The sequence below is a fragment of the Callorhinus ursinus genome, unplaced genomic scaffold (genome assembly GCF_003265705.2).
Source record: "Callorhinus ursinus isolate GAN/ISIS: 27379988/994484 unplaced genomic scaffold, GSC_fseal_2.0 scaffold6, whole genome shotgun sequence".
Lineage (NCBI taxonomy): Eukaryota > Metazoa > Chordata > Mammalia > Carnivora > Otariidae > Callorhinus > Callorhinus ursinus.
The window spans coordinates 47149573-47171921 of NW_027397068.1; the positions used below are offsets into that span (position 1 = coordinate 47149573).

Genomic DNA, 22349 nt, shown 5'->3' on the forward strand with positions numbered 1-22349 from the left:
GTCCAGTGTTGGCCCCATGGGTTTCAAACTAAGTCTTGCCTCCTTATCTGCTCTGATTTCCCTGTGAATTTGTGGAGTGGAACAGTTTGTAACAAAAATGTTGTAAAAGATTTAGGAACATTTGAGAGAGATCTAAAATATTCAATGTAACATTCTATGACAGATAAAGGCGGTCTTCTGTTCCATACACTTGTGTGTTCACACATAAAATTGATATCTTTCCAAAAGGAGAGTTCCGTTACATTAAAAACTGCCCACCTATCTCAAAGGAACCATTGGCTAGAAAGGCATCAAGCCAATGTGCCAGCAAAAAGAAGGGCCACATAAGTCCTTATGTTTTGAGATACGAAAACCAGTGGGACCCAAATCCTAGAGAGGCAGATCTGGGATTGGAGCCAAGTCCTCTGTAGACACAAAAGGTATATAAGAATTAGACTGTAGCTGTGGAGAATTACCGAATGATCAAACACACTCCTCCCCGCAAAAAAACCTCCCATAGGAGTTTATCTAGTGTCTCACCCGCCTTGAGCTGCATCCCGTGAGGCTGCTCTCCAGAACCAGGGGCAGAGTTTGCATCACTCTCATCTGAATCCTGGTTGACTTTTGGAGCCACAGTCATTTCATGAATCCCCCCTGCTTTTTTAAACTTCAGAGCCCAAATGGCACCTTTCTCCAAGGGCACCTGCTTAGAGATCACTTGCTACCTTCAGGAACCTTGATGTTTTTTTAATCTTATAAAATAGTATGGCTTTCTGGTTCTCCAGGAAGAAGAACAAGGGACAAATGGGGGCACTTTTCTGTGAAGAATGTCCATTCTGGCTACAGGACTTGGTCTTCATATCTGAAGTACCACCAGGGGTAGTCTTCCCACCATTGGTAAGGAAAGTGATGACAAATACTATGTTCTCCAGGGACTGGACTGAAAGGTTGTGTCCTACCAGCCACTTTCTTTTGAGATCTTATTTTCATTTTATTCTTCTCCACACCCAAGCTCACAGACTTCATACACTGACAATGTTATCTATTGGCATGCCCAGCTTTACATGTTCAACTCCAAAGCTGAATAGCATGTGACCACAGCATCATCTAAAGGCTGAGATGTTTTGGGAACGTAGAAGAGGAAGGAAGCTATTGAAGGCTTAGACATCTGTTTAAAGAACTTGCTGTCATCTTAGCCTAGAAAAGGAAAAGATGTTATATGTCTCTTCAAAAGAGTGATCACACTTTACCTAACTACAAATGACACAGAAACGTTGCTCTGTGTTACGTACCAGTGCTCTGGCGATCGCCTGCTTTCCTTGAGCTCAGCAAGACTGATAAGAAAACAAGGCGAGCAAGAGGTCTGGAAAAGCTGAGTGAGGAGATACATGGAAAAGCTCAGTGAAGAGAATGAACAAGGTGAGGTACCGCCTCTGGAGACAGTGAACAATGTCCAAGACGCGCCTGGACCGTGAAGGAAACGTGCTCTTCTCTTGCTGGAACTGACAGTCCCCACCACTAATTCAGAAAATGTTTGCTCCACATTCTCAGCATTTTGATGTTTGCTTTTAATTTATGTTTTATAGCTGCGGGCTTTCACATCTGCCATTTAAACTGTCAGACTTCCAGAGGAATTTAGTTTCTGAAGTGCATGTGTGAACACATAATCAGACATAAAACGGGGGTAGAGATGTGAATGGCATCAGGCATGTGCTGTGGCACAGACAGACAGACTCCTCTCAAATTCTCCCTGTCTTTGGCTGCCAGTGTGAGATTCAGAGACCCAGCAGCCTTTGGGGCTCTGACTAATCACAAAAAGAAGCCTAAAATAAATAAATATTTTATGTCTTCCCATTGCTCAATTCCTCTTGTTACTGACACACTTACAAAAATCCAGAAACTTCTAGCCTTTCATGACAGTCACAAGAACTCATAGATAGGTCTCATTCTCATTATGTACTAGAATTGTGAGTGGAACTTTATAAAATACTGATGGACAGGGGGCACCTAAGTGGCTCAGCAGGTTGGGCATCCAACTCTTGGTTTTTGCTCAGGTCATGATCTCTTGGTTGAGCCCTGGGTCGGGCTCCGTGCTCAGTGGGGAGTCTGCCTGAAGATGCTCTCCCTCTGCTCCTCTCTCTCTCTCTCACAAATAAAAACATAAATAAAAAAAAACTGATGCACAGGCCCACAGGTCCCACCCTGTCTTAGTTTGAGCTGCTGTAACAAATTACACTGGGTAGCTGAAACAACAAACATTGATTTCTCACAGCTCTGGGGGCTGGCAGTCTGAGATCCAGGTGCCTGCACAGCTGGGTTCTGGGTAAGCACCCTCTTCCTGGTTTGCAGAAGCCTGTTCTCCGGTTGTGTCCTCACATGGTGGAGGGAGAAGCAGCAAGTTCTCTGGCCTCTTCTTACAAGGGCACCAATCCCAACCATGAGGGCTCCACCCTCATGACCTAATTACCTCCCAATGCCCCCCTTCCAAATACCATCACGTTGGGATTAGAGTTTCAACATATGAAGTGTGGAGGGACACAGACAGTCTATTGTACATCGCCAGAAACCCTTACTGGCCTCGTGCCTTGCTCCTCAAGGGTAGCCCTAGCTTTGGCATTCCCTGGGAACTTGTTAGACATGCTTAATCTCAGGCCCCACCCCTGACCTATGAAATCAGAACCTGCATTTTAACAAGACTCCCAGGTGATCTTCAAGTACAGAAGAGCTTGAGAAGCACTGGTCTAGGGCACTTGTATCTTTTAAATCCTGACGGTGAACCTGAGGTACAATTGCTCCACTCATGCTCATAGCACAGAGCCTCCTTACCTCTTACCACCTCCCATAACTCCATTTTCTCCACCTCTACCTGTCACTTTCCCAAAATACTTCACAGAATCCCTGATACCGTTTCAGGTATTTGTACGTCGGCACGGGCTCTTTGTCTCGCTGTGGATGTCTTTTTCCTTTACTGCCCTGTCTTCCTTTAGCTGAATTTCTAATCATCTTTGAAAATCCTCACTCAGTTTTTGTGAAGTATCCCCCCAGAGGCTTTCTCCATCCTGGCTTCTTTGAAAGTCTTACTTCTTTCCCTCCTGTACTGTGTCTGTCCCCTGAGCCTTCCTGCTTCTCTCTCTCTTTCCCATACGGCAGTTGTCAGCTGACATGCCAGTCGTGTCTACGAGACGCGGAGGTCCCCTGGGCAAGGACTAAAGCGCCCCCCACCCACCTCCCCCAGAGGCTGAATCACACCGAGCTCATGGTGTGTGTATTCAGGAGCTTTTGCACTGAACAAAAAGGGGGAGAACAGTTTAGAATTCAAACTTACTTTAGAGCTCTGAAGACTGCATATTAGATTTAATGGGAATGCGTAAGAGTCAGAGAAACATTTATCAAGTGTCTCAGCCCAATTTCCCCTGATTCTGCAGTTCCTGATTGTCCGGGCCCACAGATAACCTCCCCTGAAGGAAATTTCAGTTCTAGCTTAGTGAGCCAGTATTCCTCATTTCATCTGGGTCTGTGCTCAAGCGTCACCTCGTCGAAGTCAAAAGACTTCCCTGAAAATACCGTCTGAAATAGAACCCTCCTGAATGCTCACACGCACGCACGCACGCACACGCACACACACACACACACACACACACACACGGTGCCACTCACTCTCTATCCCACCTCCTTTTTTCTTTGCATTAATGATCTTTATAACACTTAAATATGTTATAATGGAGTGTCACATTTATTTGCTATTTTTCTCCCCCTTTGGAAGGGGGGGGCAGGAGGTTTGGTCAGCTTCGTTTGCTACTATATCCTCAGTGCTGACATCAGGGCCTGGCCCAGAATCAGCATTCTGTAAACATTTATGTCTGAAAGGAATGAATGCACCCTGGCTTGGGTAAGAAATCTTTAAGTCAGTATTTCCTGGGGTGTGTTTTGTAATGTTAATAGATTTTATTTTATTTTATTTTATTTTATTTTATTTTATTTTTCTAAAGATTTATTTATTTGACAGAGAGAAACACAGGGAGAGAGGGAACACAAGCAGGGGGAGAGGGAGAGGGAGAAGCAGGCTTCCCGCGGAGCAGGGAGCCTGATGCAGGGCTCGATCCCAGGACCCTGGGACCATGACTGAGCCGAAGGCAGACGCTTAACGACTGAGCCACCCAGGTGCCCCTGTTAATATATTTTACACAGAGAAAGAATTCGGGTTTGAACAAAGTCACATGGGTTTTCTCACTGTAGGACTCCTCATAGCATTTACCGCGTTTGTGTACGCTGGGAAATCTCCGATTAAGGACTAGAGTTACAATGTAACACTTCCAAAGCTCAGATCCTTTACGTATAGATATTCTAGACACCTTGTCGGGGGAGATGGTGGGCTCCTGCATTTCCCTCTGAGGGATTCTTGCTCCACTGACCTGTGACAATTTATCACGTGTATTGTCTTTGGTGCATTTCACTGAACTGCCCCGTTACGTGCTGGATAAGATGCGCAGACGACCCCGATGCCCCTCATCTGGCTGCGTGTGTGATCATGCCGATGAACAACACATCAAGTGGGGACCCACTGACGGTTGCCTTACTGAGCACAGGCAGAAAAGTGAGATCATTCTGCATCTCCAAGGAAATGTAGACCAATGACACAAATCATTAAAATAATTTCTAAATATGCATGAAACCATGACTAATTTATAATTATGCCCAAAGGGAGAAGCAAAACATCTGCACACATATACCTAAAGTTTAAGCAAAGTGTTTCTAAGTAGCATTTAGGAAACCTCTACCTCTTTGATTTCATGCTTTATTAAGCACTAAAAGGGAAGCAAATGGTGTAAATGAAAAACAAGGGACCGCACTGCAAAAAAAAAAAAAAAAAATCTCTTTCCAAAGGGTCACCAACGCATGTTGAAGATGGGTGCTCATAATCAGGGAAGGGCATTTAAGCAATTCAGTCAAGAGCATGGTATCACCTATCCCCAAAGACACCTGCAGTGTGTCACAGTACCCTAGTGTTTCCCTGGTTCACAAAATTCATCCACTGGGACACACATATCTCTACTAGAGACTTTTCAAGGGCCAAGATCAGGTGATCAGCTTGCCTCTAGAGCCTTCTTTTTCTTCTTGTTTGCAAATAATCTAGGTGGAAAGCACACAGTCTTTTTAGGGACCATAGAAAAAAATATCACAAGAATAATGACAGCCACCTTGTATGGTGTGCTAATGGGTGCCACGCACTTGAAAGTGCCGTCCCATTTGGGCGTCAAGAACTGCATATGCAGGCGGGTCTTCCCATCCTGTGTTGTGCAGAGACCACCTGGCAAGCAAACGGAGGAGTCAAGATTCCAGAGCAGGTGTGTGCAGCCGAAGTGGACACTTGTTCCACGATCTCTCCCCATCTCTTGAGAGCAGATGGCTTCATGAAAGCCTTGTAGCCAAACACCATAAGGTTTCTAGCCTGTCCCGAATGAGTGACATATTAACTCTGGAGTTTAACCCTGTTGCAAAGTCAGCATACTTAACACGAATTGTATCAAGGGATCTAAAAAGAAATTGATGCTATTCAAATATTTATCCCACCCCATGGAGATATATTCAGTCTTTAATTGGATGACGCATCCTCAGTTCAATTTAAAAATTCCTCCTTAGACTCTGTGTGCCAAGGACTGTGAGGACGGTGCCAGTGCCGTGTTTACAATGACAAAAAGGGCGTGGTTTTGCCCAGGTGTTTTCCAGCTAATGAGGGAATAAAGACGTTAAAGTGATCAATTCCATTGCCTCCTTTTAAAAGTAAGGCAGGACTTAAAAAAAAAAAAAAAAAAGTAAGGCAGGAGATATATAGAGGATACTACAAATAGAAGAAGGGCTCTTTGCTGGGCCTGGAGTAATAAAATGGAGGGGCTTGTAAAAGAGAGCTTTTGAGCTGAATCTTCAAGGATGAGCAGGCAGGGAAGGAAGGGGACAACACAGACACAAAAGCTTTGCAACAGGCCCTGCATCGACACCTGCTGAAGGAATAGCACCTGAGACAGAAGGGCAGGAGGAAGGACAAAGGGATGCAGGCTGGCTCCAGTGAGTTTAAATCACACAGCTGGACGACAGAGCCGCTGTCTGAGACAGGATGTGGGAAAGGAATCTTCTGTCTGCCCCCCTGACCCCACCCAGGCATGGCTCTGGATAAAGGGCAGGACCAGAGTGAAAATATTTAAAATAGGTGCATTGTCTTTAATCTGCCTCTGCCCACAACACAGCTGGTTGCCCAAGAGGGGACATGTGATCCATGCTGGACCCCTCAGTTTCTCCTCCTCAGATACCCAACAAAGCAACACTGGAAGACTGAGTCGGTTGGCTGGGGTGACCTGAGCTGTTTGCAGGGAGAATTTCCTTTGGAGTCAGTGCTACGGCAAGGTAGTCATATGTCAGCCAGTCTGAACAGCGCAGGGCAACCACGAGTAGTAGGATAAATCCATCCTCACAGGGAGAAGCAAGAGAAGGAGGCCGACAAGGAAAGCAGGAGAGAGACGGAGACGGCCATCACATGGCTCCATAAGGGGAGGGACAGCTTCCTCCGTGCCCAGGGAACTTGCCGGCTTTGCTGTGGCATGCTGTGAAATGTTTTTCTTACAACAGACTCCCCTTGTCTTATGTTAGTTTGAGTGGATTTGTGTCTCTTGCACCCAAGTGTATACTAAGGCAGGGGACATGAGGTCACTTTTTGGACACATTTAACTCTGAGGTGCTTGTGGATAGAGATGGGCAGCAGGTGGTCAGAGAGATTAGGAGAGACTTAATGATTACAGAGAAAGATATGGGAGTATCGACTCTGGTTTCCAAACCCTCCTATTTCTCTCCATTTCCAGGCCAGTTCTGTGTTTTTCTCCCCCTTGCCAAGTGCTATGAAGGATGAGAAATACCACAAGGAACAGAGGTGTTCCTTTGACCAGCCATATGAAAAAAAAATGGCAATAATCATCCTTCCCTGCAGGTATCAGAGAACCGTTATGAGGATGAAATGTCATCAAAAGGCTTAGAAAAGAGAGGGGTGTCTGGGTGGCTCAGTCAGTGAAGCTTCCAACTCTTGATTTTGGCTCAGGTCATGATCTCAGCATCGTGAGATCGAGCCCCGCATCGGGCTCTGCACTCAGCATGGGGTCTGCTTAAGATTCTCTCTCCCTCTGCCCCTACCCGCCCCCCGCAACCCCCACTAGGGCTCTCTCTCTCTTTAAAAAAAAAAAAAGAAGAAGACTTAGAAAAGAGAAAAGACCTACAGAACCCATAGAAGGCAGAACCCATATAAAGCACCCCGGCCCCCACTTGACTATTGCCTGATTATTCTGCTATGCGAGTTGACGCCTCTCCTTTCAATGACAGTACATGTAACAAAAAGCATTTGTTGGTGGGTGACTGAAAACCACAGGCATCACGACTGATGCACGAACCACACAGGCCAGGTGGCCGGGAAATGCCGTATAGGCTGCCATGACTCTGTACCACATCTTTGCCACAATTGCCCTCAGGACTTTGTCTGACTTTCATATTCCTGGATCTAGTTCTCTAGGTTTATAGTTGCCCTTTGTTCCAATGTAGCCCATATATGGAAATACTATACCATGTAAATTCCAGTGTAGAAAGACAAGGAAATGTTTACCAAAGCGGTGTCTCCATCAGGAACAGTCAAGTTAAGACAACCACAACTACAAAATTCACAACAAAACTGAAGACTCCACCAAAGGCATACTCTATGGGACATTATTCACTGAATAAATAAACATGTACTTGGAAGGTGCTCAATATCATCTCAACATTTCACTTTTCCAATATAAGGATCACAAGTTTTCATCTTCATCTTTTACCAAATCTCTTCATCACTTGATAAAAGATTCCCTTCCAGCAAAACAAAAGGTTCCCACTTTAGAAATGCATTTAAACACATGAAATCTCATAAAAAATAAAGACAAATATTATCATTTGGCTTTACAACGTTTAGAAGTTAGCAACCCCACCTCTGTTTCAGTACTCTTTGGTCAATTAGTCCATTATCAAGGTTTTTGGCTGCATAGAAAGACGGTGTCTGCTTCCCACGGTTGGCAGGACTAGGGGACTCTTCATCCCTGTCACCAAGAAAGAAGAGTTGTGTTAGGAGCTATTCAACAGGAGCCACAACTGTTGAATCTCATGGCAGCTCTGAGGGTAGAAGACAGCCCATAGTGACACCATAATCTGTGTCTACCTTCCAGCTCCACGTTAAGGTTATGACTAAGAGAACTGAAACAAAAAGGACACTCTGGAGTCAAAACTCACACAGTGGTTCATATATGCCAGGAGGTAGACTGATGCCTGTTCTCAATACAGTTTGCACCAGTCGGTCATATTGTAAGTGGTGGTATGGCAATCCTTTCCTCTTTGAGATGGTGGTGAGAATAGAATGCATCTTTATTGGTTAATATCCCTATTCCGCCAAAAAAACAAAGTGATTAAATCTACATCAGATTCCTTCTCCACTCCCTGCCATTTTGGGGGGACTTTTATTATCTGTGGAATCTAATACCCTTGGAACCAGAGTCCACTAACTCCCTCACTTTACGAGTCGTACAACTGAAGCCCAGAAGGATAAGCAAGCTGCCCCCAGCCTCAGGCTCCTCAGTAGCAGCGCCAGGAGTTGAGCTCACCCTTCTGACTTTCTGTCCTGTGATTTCTCTACCAGCTCCAACAAGAACAACCACCAAAAAGCAACTGCAAATACTCCTACCTATTACATATTTCTGTGATTTGCTTAAGTCCGAATAGGATGCCAAATATTCTGTCCAGATGTGGCCTACAAATACTTTTCAAAATAACATACTAGGCAACCATTAGCCTTTAAAAGAAATCTGCATTCAAGTTGAAACCCATCTGCAATCTCTGATCTAGAATGCCATTATCGACGCTTTAGAAGGAGTCTTAAGCACCATTTAGTCTACCTAATTCATTTTGCAGTTGAAACTAAAAAAAGCCAAGCAAAACTCCAAGGTTAGATGAGTAGCTATCATCAGAACAGAGGTTTGAAATCAAGTGTTTTGATACCTAGCTTCAGGGTTCTTACTACTACACCCAGTTTCCCATCTCTAGTAAGCACTTCTTGAAAGGGTCTAATTAAATAACATATTCTCATGACTCTTTCCATTATCATGACTCCCATGCGACAATATATTTGTCACATGACAATATATTTGACAATAAGCAAATATAGGCAATAAGCACTTAAACCAAGTCTAACCAATAACCCCACCTGCAACTGTGGCTTTGTACCAGATTAATTTAACCAATACTTAAAGTGAATAAGCTACTTACTGGGTAGAGTGAAAAGCCCCCACTCATAAATCCCTGGACTACCAATGTTCCAAGTCTTGGCTACACTTGCAAATGGCTTTCTTAACCAGGTTAACAAAGTTTAATATTTAACATGAGACTGCTCTGAAGGAGGAAAGATTTTCTCAAAGATTATGATACAACCAACATCAGTGTGAATTAACATGAAGTTAGGTAATGTATTACTTTTCGCAAACTACAGATGAAGCAACAGGAATGTCAACATTTAACATAATCAATCCAAGGCAGTGGTAGAACCAGGAATGAAGCCCAGATTTCCTGGCAGTCCAGCTAGTTCTCATTTACTGGAGAACATTGTAAACTGATCTGCAGTGGAAACAAGGCTGTCTGCTTTCTTCCAAGCTGTGCCTCAGGCAATATCAAGATTCCAGTCAACTGAAGGGAACTTCCAACTCAGAAGTCCAACTCATCCAAGAATGCTGGGAAATTACTTCGAGCGCGATTTGAGGTTCACACCCACCCTTTGCTGAAAAGGAGTAAAAGCATGCAATGGGAACTTCATCAAAAGTCACATATTGAAGAGTGTGATTTTACATAGATATGTCAAAACAATGTTTAGGAGAAATCCTTCAAATAAATCAGATGGCAGAATCTTCAGGCCAACCATGGACCACTCCTTCAAGACCACCTGTCCCCCTCCATGTTCCAAATATCCAAATATTCTAGGAATTAAATTATTTAGGCCAAGTCTCTCTAACATTGTATTGCTTATCAAAGAGCAAGACAGCCATATATATTATCACAGGCTTAATCTGAAAGACTAAAGACATAGAATGGATTTTATCAAACATCATAATCCTACTTTAAAAAATTAATGAAAAATCGGTGTGCAGCAATTATTTAACCCTAGAAACTTGGCAAAAAGTCTCAAATATGGAAAAACCAAGTCAGAATGCTTGAAATGATCCCTGGGGCATACATTTGTAAAGTGACCATTTTAATTTTGTAATTCCTGCTATCACTCCTTTTCATTGCAGAAGTGAGTGATAAAAAAAAAAAAAAGACAACAAAACCATCCCTAAACCTCAAAGGCACCACAAATTTTTCTACATGATTTTTGTGGGATGTGATCATAGCATTCAGTAAGAATACCCCTGGGAAATTAGAAAACTCATTGTGGCAAGAGTCTTTAGCAAATTATACTGCAAAAGCCTCTAGAGGAGAATATAAATTAGTTACTACAAGAAATTCTTGGCAAATAAATAAATAAATAAATAAATAAATAAATAAACAAACAAACAAACAAACAAACAGTTTGGGGGAAAAGCAAAGGAGCAGTAAAAGATGCCTTTCCTAAAACCTGATTTTAAAAAGACCCAAGCTGCAGGAGGCAATTTGCACTTGTGTTCTATGCACACTCAACCACTCGCTACAGAGCTTTCTATATAGGAACTCCCAATTCATAGGACTTCCCTAACAACTGGAGTCAATGTTCAAAAAGCAATGCATTTAAAAAAAAAAAGAAAGAAAGATGTAGATTGGTTCATAAAACTTTGGAAAAGTGTCCTTAATGAAGAGACTAGAAATACTGTGCATATAATTTGCCGAAAATGGTCACAGTTTTCAAAGAGTCTTAACCCCCACATGTCATGCTATAGTCCTCATCAAGAAAGCACAGCATCAAAACTAAGGCCATTCAGGAACAGACTTACTCTGGGTCTGCTCCTGCTTGAGCATGAGGGGCTGTTTCTCTAGGGCTTCCAAGGGACCCCAGTCTTTGACTCTCCTGCTTATATTTTTTAATTAAATCCATCAGAACAGCCTGGTGCCCAATTTTCTTTACCAGTTGCTGAACCATCCGATCATTAAGTGCTAGAAGAGCGGCCCCACTTACTTCTTCCTCTGGGAAAAAGAAAAAAAAAAAGATGTCTCCACATGTTTGCCCGGTAAAGCACCACACACACAGCACTCTGAACAGGCAAAGTCATTTCTGGGGTTGAAAGGATCATCTAAACTTGTCCTCTTAAGTTATAAAATTATCTCTCTTTTTGACAAAGAAAGAACACCCGTGACACCACATCATTCCCAACCAGCTCCTAAGAAAGTATCCGAACAGGGAGTCACAGTGAAACATTTGCTTCCCCGGGGGGGCCTCCCCCCTCCGATTATTCTCTGTAAGAGGCGTTGTTTTTATAAGAAAAAAAAAAGTTTCTCAGAAAATCATTTTCTTAAGAGTACCTCCCAGGCAATATCCAATACTTGTAAATCCAACAATGATCAGAACACAGGCTGCATTCTTTAAGGACAAAAGCGGTATCAAATGCAAATAGCCAAGATGTATTTTGAGTAGCTCTTACTATTTTGCTTTATTTGAGTTCTTTTTCGAATATTACATCCTCCTCTGGATGTTAGGTCAAACGCAAACTCTGCCACAGTCCGTAAAGAAAGGGAAGTTTCCCAAGGCAGCAACTCCGCACCCACATTCGCATGCATTAGGCAACAAGAGTAATTAATTATCAGTAACAGAGGACATTCAATATCTAGGCTGCTCTGTTAATATTTTTCAAAGTGTAAACAACTCACCTTGAAACCTATGAACTAGCTCTCCTAAGTTTTTCTCCACCAACCAACTGCAGACCTGATCAACTGACCAGGTTTCCATGGCTGTGTCTTGTAAATACACCTGTAGAATAAAAGGTCAAAGAAGGATTCTTCAGTTTTTCTTTCTGATTGTTGTTCTTTTATTTTTATTTTTTCCCAGTCAGCTCTCTAATCTCAGCTCCTCCCTTTGCCAGACTCTTTGAGACTCTCAATACAAAGCTTCTTTAAGATTACTCTTTCCCGAATACACATCTAAAAGTTGCTAATAAAACAAATACTCTTTTAAAAAATGAGACCGGTTTGAACCTATTTCCTAGTCTCATTTCTCGAATTTCTTCACCTTCTACTTTTTTTCCACAGGCATCCCTGAGCTTTACTAACAGACCGCCAAAGCCGTACAATGGTACCCAATCCTGTACCATTAACACCCAGGTCTCTTCACAAAGAAAAGAAAGGTGTGAAATTCACCACTACTAGGCTCATCAGGAAGTGGTTGACATTTACAAAAGGGGTGGGCAGGGGAGGAAGGGAGGAAGGATCAAATAAAAGCCTGACAGAGATTCTTAGTAAACCAAGACTGTTTAACCCCTTGTAGAGCCCAGCTAGGAAAGAGCTTCTCAGGCTTCTGATTACTTTGGTTTAACAAGAGGAGGAAGTAGGAGCCAGATTTCTCAGGAGAATCTGAATGTTTCTTTCCTTCCTTCCATTAATACTCTTGTATATTCTATTCAGTACTAGAACTTTATCAAACAGCATTATGGTTGGTAAGATAACAAGGAAAAAGAAGCACGTTGATTGAGAACTTTAAAAAAATTTAGCTGGGCAAATTCAAAATAGGAAAAGAATGAAATATGTTAATGATCGTTAAGTGAAGGATGTGTATATAAAGTTTGCAAGATACGTTCTTTAACTATTCAGTTATTTTTACATGCCGCTATTCTGCAACTGCTTAGAAAACTTTAACAATTATGTCAATTTCAGGGACCCTTGCTGGTTCAATTGGTTAAGCATCTGCCTTCAGCTCAGGTCATGATCCCAGGGTCCTAGGATGGAGTCCCCCATCAGTCCCCCATCGAGTCCCCCATCGAGTCCCCCATGGGGCTCCTTGCTCAGCAGGGATCCTGCTTCTCCCTCTGCCTGCCACTCCCCCTGCTTGTGCACTCGTGCATTCTCTCTCTCTCTGACAAATAAATAAATATCTTTAAAAAAAAGTGTATCAATTTCAGTAATTTTTAAAATTTCTCTTAGCAGCTCATTCCCTATTTTTTGTTTATAATTCAATCCAAATTACTTTAAATGGACCAGGGAGGAACTGAAAAAACTTAAAACATTTTCACCTTTCAGCATACTTTCTATTTCATATTTTAATCTAAATGATGCAGAATTTACTTGTACATCGAGACACTGACTCTTCTATAAAGACCACACAAAGCTACTCTTAGAGAAATGGAACCATAAGGAAAGATACAAATATTTATTAGATTGTGTATTTAAATTTTATTGCTAGAAGTTCTCAAAATTAATATTATTGTATTTTTCATTTTTGTGGATTTGAGTCCGTTAGAATTTCCAACATCACAGTTAGCAGGGCAGGGAGGGAAAACATGTTTACCTTTTTCATACTGCAACAATCTGAAAAGATAATGGTCTTCAAAACTCATTTCCTAGAAAACAAGTCCATTTCAAAGTAATAAGCTACATTCTCATATGCATTCACAAACACCAAGCTGCCAAACTGAAAACAAGGGTTAAGTATAGAAGAACGTCTTGCTGAATTACAGCAGTAGATTTAATTTGCTAAGACAACAGTAGCCACAGAACTCCTCCCTTAGGCTAAGCTGCAATAGCACGGTGTGAAAAGTCATTATTTGCGAGACTCTGGTGTAAATTAAAAAATCACACCTTCCTGTCACACTTCTGGCTTCCTTGTGAAGAGTAAAGCTTTTAAAAAATAATAGAAAAGAAAAGAAAAAAAACCCCACAATTCGCTAAACTCCAAGATTAAAAGGTATGCAGAGCAGAAGATACCGCCCCTGTGGCCATCAATGGATAAAAGGAAATTTGAAAATAAAATAAGTGCTTGGAAACCTCATATTTTTAAATTCCCAGATATTTACCTAATTCTACTTCCAGGAAAAACAAAACAGTTATAACTTCATACATACATACATAATCAGATTAAAGAAGTGTAGTTTTTGACCATTCGGTTTTCTGAATATTTAAGAAAATAAAATAATATCACTTCCGAGACAATGTAACAACTTTAAGTAACAACTTTGCATCTTCTCACATAAATAATGGATATATTATTTATGACCTTATACCTCATAGAGAACAGAAGATATGTCAAATGAGAAAATATGTATCCAGCAGCCTTACTGTGTACCCAGCAGTTTCAGAAACATGTGAAGCAATTTTGAAATGTGAGGCCAAGTATGATCACTAAATATTTTATGGCACGATAATAAAGGGAGAATAACATCAGAACATTATGTGTGAATACCATAGCCAAAGCATTTTCACTATTCGATTAGATTGTACTTTAATAAATTTGTAGTAAATACTAAAGGATCACATCTAATTAAAGCCAGGAAGAGATAAGACTTCAGTTAAAGCAGCCTAATGGTAAGTTTTATTTAATAAACTTGTTAAAGCTCCAAAGGAAGATAGTATCAGCTGCCATGAATGTGGTTTATAATCTTCAAGGATGTTGTGGCATATAACAACATCAACCACAAATAAGCACTTTTAAAGAAAATATGAAAACATTTTTTCACTTTTCTTGCTGTTTGCATTTTTCTTTTTCTTTTCCCAGGGTCTCAAAGCTGAGGCAACAAAAAGATTTTTTTAAAAGCTTTGCTGGTGACATTAAGTCCTCTCCTGGATCAACGCCTCATGCTGACCTGCCAAAGGACGTCTCTTACCATGGCTGTACTTGAAGGAAGATGCCATTTAGCAAAAAATCAGATCCTGTTAGTGAAAAAGAAGGAAGGGGGGAGGTACAAAAAAATAGGTATATGGCAGTCACATGGAGCCAAGTCGAGGCAATTCCGTCGGGAGCAGCCTTGCTACGGCAGGAAACAATGATGTCATTGTATTCCAATGAAGCGAATCATCTCCTCCACTTTGGGCCATCATTCATTCCAAACAACACCAGACCAGAAAGTATGAAAACTGGAATAGTCAACTGGAATACCTTACCCACCTTTGTCATCAAAATGTTTACTGCCTAGAGCTCCGAGCTAGGTGAATGGTGATAAACAAGTTAGAAACCTTACCAAGAACATAAGACGTGGGGCGCCTGGGTGGCTCAGTCATTGAGAGTCTGCCTTCGGCTCAGGTCATGATCCCAGATCCTGGGGTCGAGTCCCACACCAGGCTCCCTGCTCAGCGGGAAGCCTGACTTCTCCCTCTCCCACTCCCCCTGCTTGTGTTCCCTCTCTCGCTGTGTCTCTCTCTGTCAAATAAATAAATAAATAAAATCTTTAAAAAAAAAAAAGAACATAAGACGTGTCCATAAACTGAATATAATATGGAGTCAATTATGATAGGTGCTGTAAAAAGCACTCAGGGCTGGATTATCCCACTCTCCTGGAAATGGATTGAATGGATCTTAACTTGGAATCTGAACAAAAAATACAGTTCAGAACAGTGAACGTAAAAACCCAGCAATAAACAAGTCATGTTTGCGGACCTGTAGGTGGACGAGATTTCTGGAGTGGCAAGAGCAGACAGATCTGAAAGATCATTAGAGAGCTGGGAATCCTGAGTTCCCAGCTTACAGATACACATAAACTTGGGGAAGTCATTGACTTGGTCACTTAATCCATGCTTCAGAAGGATTATTTACACAGCCGAGTCAGATAAATTACAGGAAAGGGTGTTCTTTCTTGAAGTAAATTGTGTATGACAATGAAGGGTTTAGCTTTTACTAAACATTCCTACATGCACCAATTTTCCTTCATTTTAGGAAGACAGATGTTTATATTAATCTCTCAAAAAATTATGGAAATAAGGGCACCTGGATGGCACAGTTGGTTAAGCACCCCACTCTTGGTTTCGGCTCATGTCATGATCTCAGGGTGGTAAGATCGAGCCCCACCTCAGCTCTGCACTCAACACAGAGTCTGCTTGGGATTCTCTCTGCCCCTCCCTCTTGTGCGCTCTCTGAAATAAATAAATAAATCTTTTTAAAAAAATTATGGAAATAAAACTTTTAATTTTTTTCATAAATCACTGTCAAAAACAGAATGAGATCTACAAAGATAGCTGACACCAAGCAAATGAAACACACCAGCAGGGGTTCTCAATAGACATTAAGCTGAATCATATCAAATTGCCATTTTTTTTGTACCTACAAGAGTCTCAGATCAGTAATTTCTTATGGTTGAACTTACTGACTAAAATCTTGATCTTCTGAAAACTACTAAGTCTTTCTGGGTTCCTTGTGTCCAGCAAAACTTACTAGAGGTATCTGTAATTCACACCACCCCCAAGAAATCTGAGGAAGAGAAGTGGGGAACACAGTTAAGAGTAACTTAAATTTTATATATTTACATTGTAAAGAAACTAAAGAGCAATTTATCCAGGAGGTTAATCAAACCAGTGAAAAAATAGGGTCAGTGTCCCAGGACTTTGGGGACTTTTGAGTCACCAACACCCAGGTCTTTTTGCCTTTGAGTCAAACTTATGGTTCATCCTCGCTTCTGCCTAGTTGACTGTCAAAGCTAATGGGTCAGCAACACAGACTGCAATCCTCGGGGTTCTTGCCAGAGAATACTGTGAGCTATGCTGTTAACTTTTATCAAAAGCTGAATGTGTAACTGAGAAGTCTTGATAGTCTGAAGCTGTCAATTCTTTCAGAATTAATCTATGAATTCCAATTACTCTTCAAACACTGTTTTATGTTTTTACTTAACTATGATACTTGTGTTCATCAGGAAGGACAAATGGGCAAAAGGAGACAGAAATTCTTGGCAAAGGATTTGCTTTCCCAGATGTTCAGAAGTCCTATAAAATTATAATAAATGTAAAAGCATGGTACTGGGCCAAAAGAGGACAGATCATTGAAACAGAATAGAAATCTGGAAGTATTAAAAAGACGTTGATTCAAATTGGTAGAGAGAGAAGGGATTATTCAACCAATTTTGTTGGGACACGACCTATCACATCACCTATAAACTGAATTCCTCAGATGAGTTAAATAATTAAATATGAAAATTAAATAAAAAAGAATTAAAATAATCTAAAATAAGATTGTAAAATAAAAATAAAAGATTGATAGATTTTACTACTAAAAGAGAAAAATATTTATGTATACACATATAGTTATAAGGAATATAATGTTTTGTATGGAAGTGTTGAATCGCTAAATTGTACACCTGAAACTAGTATTACACTGTATGTTAACTAACTGGAATTTAAATAAAAACTTTTAAAAAAAGTTAAATACACCAATAAAAAATAGGAATGGGCAATTCATGAACAAGATTTTAAATCTGTTCAACATTCTTTGTAATGAAAATGATTAAATGCCATTTTCATTTACTCTATTGAAAAAGGTGAAAATTAAAAAAAAAAGATTAGCAAGAATGCGAGGTCTAACTTTCTCTTACATATTGCTAAGGGAAGTATAAATTGCTACAACATCTTCTGTTGTATTATTCCCATTTCATAGATGAAAATGCTGAAATTCATAGATGTAATTCACGTAAAGTCCATAGTTTGTAAGGGAAAGAGTAGCTTTGAATCCCAATCTCTCCAACTTCAAGGGCTACTAAGATAAGTGAAAAATCATCAAAAAAACTCCTACATTTTGAACCCAACATAACATTTCTAAGAATTTACCCTAAGGACATTACCAGAGAAGAGCACAAAAATGGGCAGCCTAGCAATAGCTAGAAATTGGACAGATTAAGTTTCCAGAAATAGGAATTGACTTCTGAATTATGGTAACATATTTAAAATGGAATATTATGCAGTAATTAAAGATAGCAATAAAGAGAAAGTCATGAAATATCATTAAGTCAAAATAAGTTTATAATATGCTTCAGTGTTGTAGGAAGTATGAAATAAAACTAGAACTACATATAGGGGTCGCACAGACTGGGAAAACAGGCACCAAAAGGGAAAAGTCGTTTCCTTGGTTTGGCGAAATTAATGCATCTTGTTTTCTATTTTGTTACTCTCAGACTTTTTCATTGAGAAAATTTTGAGAGTAACAAATTAGAAAAATTTCATTTTCAGGGAAGTTAGGGTTTTAAAGATAAAAGATAAAAAGTGATATTTATGGATCATTGCTGGAGAAGCGTCAATCCACCAATTCTATACCAGAAGATCAAAAGAGGGAGCACTATGCCAGATCCAGCCATGGAAGTGGTTTTAATTATTGTATTTTAAAAATGGAAGATTTCATTAAAAAATCCAGAATCTTGGGGCGCCTGGGTGGCTCTGTGGGTTAAGCGTCTGCCTTCAGTTTAGGTCATGGTCCCAGGGTCCCAGGATCGAGTACTGCATTGGGCTCCCTGATCACCAGGAGCCTGCTTCTCCCTTTCCTCCCTGCTCGTGCTCTCTCTCTCTCTCTCTCTCTCTCTATGAAATAAATAAATAAAATCTTTAAAAAAATGTTCAGAATCTTGATTTCTTTTAAAAAATTGTAAGTTTTGGAAATGCTGGGATTTCACTTTTGAACAGCAACAGACAGAGCAGTGACTGTGTCCTTGAAAGAAGAGCAAGACGCCCTCTAAGGTGCACTGCAAGGTATTGGAAGCAGGAAGCCATGTTGAAACGGGCTGGATTTCAGAGAGCTAATGTTCATCAGCTCTTAAAGGAAGGTCTTGAGAAGAGTGATAAACACCCATGTAAGTATATATGTAAGTACATGTGCACAATAATATATCTTCGAATATATTTAATTCCTTATTAACTTTTTTTAACTCCTAGAAGAAATTATACTGATCAGAAAACCATTTGCCATAGCAACGTTAAGGCAGAGATGGTAACACATACATTAGAATGTAGGTGTTGATTCGAGGATTCAAAGTTTTGTGTCTAAGAAAGCCCTTCTGTGTTAGGGCTTTTGTTTTCTTGGAGTAAGTAGCTAGAAGTAAAATGCATGAACCTTTATTGAGCACAGACACTGGCTTAATGTGATGTTTATTACATAGCTCAATGTGCATGGGATAGTGCAGGTGAGAATTGCTTGTTCTGTAGTTCTGAATGGTGGCAAGAACTTGTGTTATTGAAATATTGCAGTTTAGTAAACAGTTCTTGGGAGCCACTCATCTGTTAGAGCATGTGACAGCTGATTATTGCAACTTCCTATAAGGCTCTGCTCGTGAGTCAAGCTGGGCTCTGCTCATCTGTGATACTGAGCATCAGTGGGACTTTGGGGCTCCCTTCTCTAAAGAAAGGACACAAGGTGATGGATCTTTTTTTTTAAGATTTTATTTATTTGACACACACACACACAGAGGACACAGGCAGGGGGAGTGGCAGGCAGAGGGAGAAGCAGGCTCCACGCTGAGCAGGGAGCCCGGTGCCGGACTCCATCCAGGACCCCGGGATTATGACTTGAGCCGAAGGCAGAGGCTTAACCGACCGAGCCACCCAGGCGCCCAGCTGGATCTTCTTAATTCTTTTTAATACAGTGGGACTCACACCACAGACGGGATGGGCAGGGATGAAAAAGGCACAGGACCCTATAGTTCTCCTACAAAACTGGTACTGGATGAGTGACAAATGCTCATGCTTCTGTCCGCCCTGGATTTTTCTGAAGACAGGCAGCAATGTTCAAACTTTTCATTCACACAAAGCTAAAACTAGTCTTTTTTAAAAATTGGCCCCCAAAATAAAAGTGGTACCAATTGGTAGACTGTAGTCTAATGTTAAGTCGAAGTGTGTGTACCTGAATGTGTGTGTGTGTGTGTGTGTGTCTGTATGAGATAGAAAGAGAATGAATGAGAGAAAGACAGACGGAAGGACCAAACAAGTGAACAAGTGAGCATGGGGAAAACAGTAAAGAGCAGAGGAAAAGGTCATCATGAATGATAACAAATAAGTGGTAAGATAATCATACTGGAAAAATAAGGACGTAGGGGTTGTAATAAAATACATTTTCTTTTTTTAGATTGTATCATGGTGAACAAATTTCTAAAAAATCTCTACAATTGGGAGGTCTGGGTGTCTCAGTCAGTTAAGCGTCTGCCTTCAGCTCAGGTCATGATCCTGGGATCGAGCCCCATGCTGGGCTCCCTGCTCAGGGGGGAGTTTGCCTCTTCCTCTCCTCTGCCGCTCATGCTCTCTCTCTCACTCTCTATCTCAAATAAATAAATAAATAAAATCTTTTTAAAAATCCTATAAAAAATATAAATAAGTAAAAAAAAATTCTACAATTAAAAAAATATCTCATTTTAAACAATGGTCTTTCACCATTGTTTAATCCCATTTGGGGACAAATGTGGCATACCAGGGTAAAAGTTTAAGAGTAGTCTAGAGGAAGAGAAATAAATTTGGTTCAGAAATTAGGTCTCCCCAAAGGCTTAAAATATAACAAAAAATTCAGTATTTCCATAACCAGGCCTAAAACTAACTTGTCATTTAAAATGTCTTGGCTCTCAGAACACAGCTTGAGAAGTGCAGGTGCGGGCTTCCCGGCGCCGTGCTGAGGAAAGAGGCCTGAGGGAGCGAGGCCGGCAGCCCGCCCCTCTCCCAGTCCTGGCTTTATCGTCTACCAATCACGTTACCCTTTCTCTCCCATTGCCCTAGTCATCTTTCTGGTTATCCATGTCAGATTGTTCTCTTCCTGGTACCGTTTTCCATCCATTGTTGCAGAAGTCTCTGCAGGAACACGGGGGCATCAGCATTCCCGGGACAGGGTGTTCGTGAAGTCTGTCGGCTGGAGGGACCCAATGTGCAGCCGGGGCGGGGCGGGGGGGTGCCAGGGAGTTGCTCTGGTCGAGGGCTGCTGCTGATTCCCTCCTTCTCTCTCTGCTGAATTCAGGACTCAGAATTTTATCCTAAAAGATGTATTTCCCAACTGATCTGAGTCAACCAGAGGTGCTTCATGAACATATGGATCCCAACGCCTTTCCCCAGAAGGTTCTATTTCAGGTGGCTTGGGTGAGCCCCTGCAATAAGTATTTTGAATTATTTCCAATGATTCTTCTGATTAGCTAAGTTTAAGAAGCAATTGAAATATTCATGATGGAGGTGCCTGGGTGGCTCGGTCCATTAAGTGTCTGCCTTCAGCTCAGGTCATGATCCCAGGGTCCTGGGATCAAGTCCGGCACTGGGCTCCCCGCTCAGTGGAGAGCCTGCTTCTCCCTCTGCCCCTCCCCTCATGCTCTCTCTCTCTCTCTCTCTCTCTCTCTCTCTCACTCTATCTCAAATAAATAAATAAAATCTTTAAAAAAATATTCATGATGATTTGTTTCCAATCCGTGTGGCCCAACAGCTCAAAGTTTGCAACTCATCCTAAAATGTCATTACGTCTAAATTATACTCAAGAATTTTCTTAGCACTTTATAAAAATAATATGTACATGTCACTGAAATCAATGTAGTAATATTGTATTTATGATGATTTTTCATAAAACTGAGAATGTGAGGTAAATGTAGCACCCTGATATTTTTTGATATTTTTTGATATTTTTAACATTATAAAATATATATAAAATAAAATTTACCATTTTAACCCCTTCTGTGTGTGCAACTCAGGGGCATTAAGTACATTCACATTGTTGTGCAACCATCACTACTACCCAGACCTTTCTTATCATTCCAAACTGAAACTCTATACCCATTAAACACTAACTCCCCTGGGAGCCTGGGTGGCTCAGAGGGTTGAGTGTCTGCCTTCGGCTCAGGTCATGATCCCAGGGTCCTGGGATCGAGTTCCGCATCGGGCTCCCTGCTCCTTGGGAGCCTGCTTCTCCCTCTGCTTCTCTCTCTCTCTCCCTCTGTCTCTTATGAATAAATAAATTAAAAAAACAAAACAAAACAAAACACTAACTCCCCTCTCCCTCCCCCAGCCCCTGATAACCACCATTCTGCTTTCTGTCTCTATGAATTGGACTAGTCTAGGTATCTCATATACGTGGAATTATATAATATTTGTCCTTGTGTGACTGGCTTTTTTCACTTAACATAATGTTATGTCAATGTTATAACATGTGTCAGAATTTCCTTCCTTTTTAAGGCTGAATGATATTCCTTTGTATGTTTCTATCACATTTTGTTTACCCATCCACGTGTTGATGGACATTTGGGTTGTTCCCACCTTTTGGCTATTGTGAATAATGCTGATATGAACATGAGTGTACAGATCTGTTCAGGTCCATGCTTTAATAAGCTGATTTTCATGATCATAAAGATAGAGGAATCATTCAACATACTCTGATTTCCTGTTACATCATTAGTAGCCATGGAGACTTTTTTCTTTAAAGATTTATTTATTTATTTGAGAGAGAA

At 40.9% G+C, this 22349-nt stretch overlaps 1 protein-coding gene across 3 annotated transcripts in view; it reads right to left on the minus strand.

Moving 5' to 3' along the window:
- SAMD3 (sterile alpha motif domain containing 3) overlaps window positions 1-12329 on the minus strand; it is a 50320-nt gene extending 37991 nt beyond the window's left edge. For 2 of the 3 annotated variants that reach the window (XM_025865423.2, XM_025865417.2), the window contains exons 1-4: window positions 12221-12329; window positions 11863-11962; window positions 10992-11181; window positions 7974-8081 (exon numbers count right to left, since the gene is read on the minus strand). In XM_025865423.2, the coding sequence (XP_025721208.1) occupies window positions 7974-8081; window positions 10992-11181; window positions 11863-11941 (377 nt within the window). In that variant the 5' untranslated portion in view covers window positions 11942-11962; window positions 12221-12329. The remainder of the gene's footprint in view (window positions 1-7973; window positions 8082-10991; window positions 11182-11862; window positions 11963-12220) is intronic. The other variant, XM_025865418.2, reaches the window with a different exon arrangement.
- Window positions 12330-22349: the final 10020 nt, after the last annotated feature.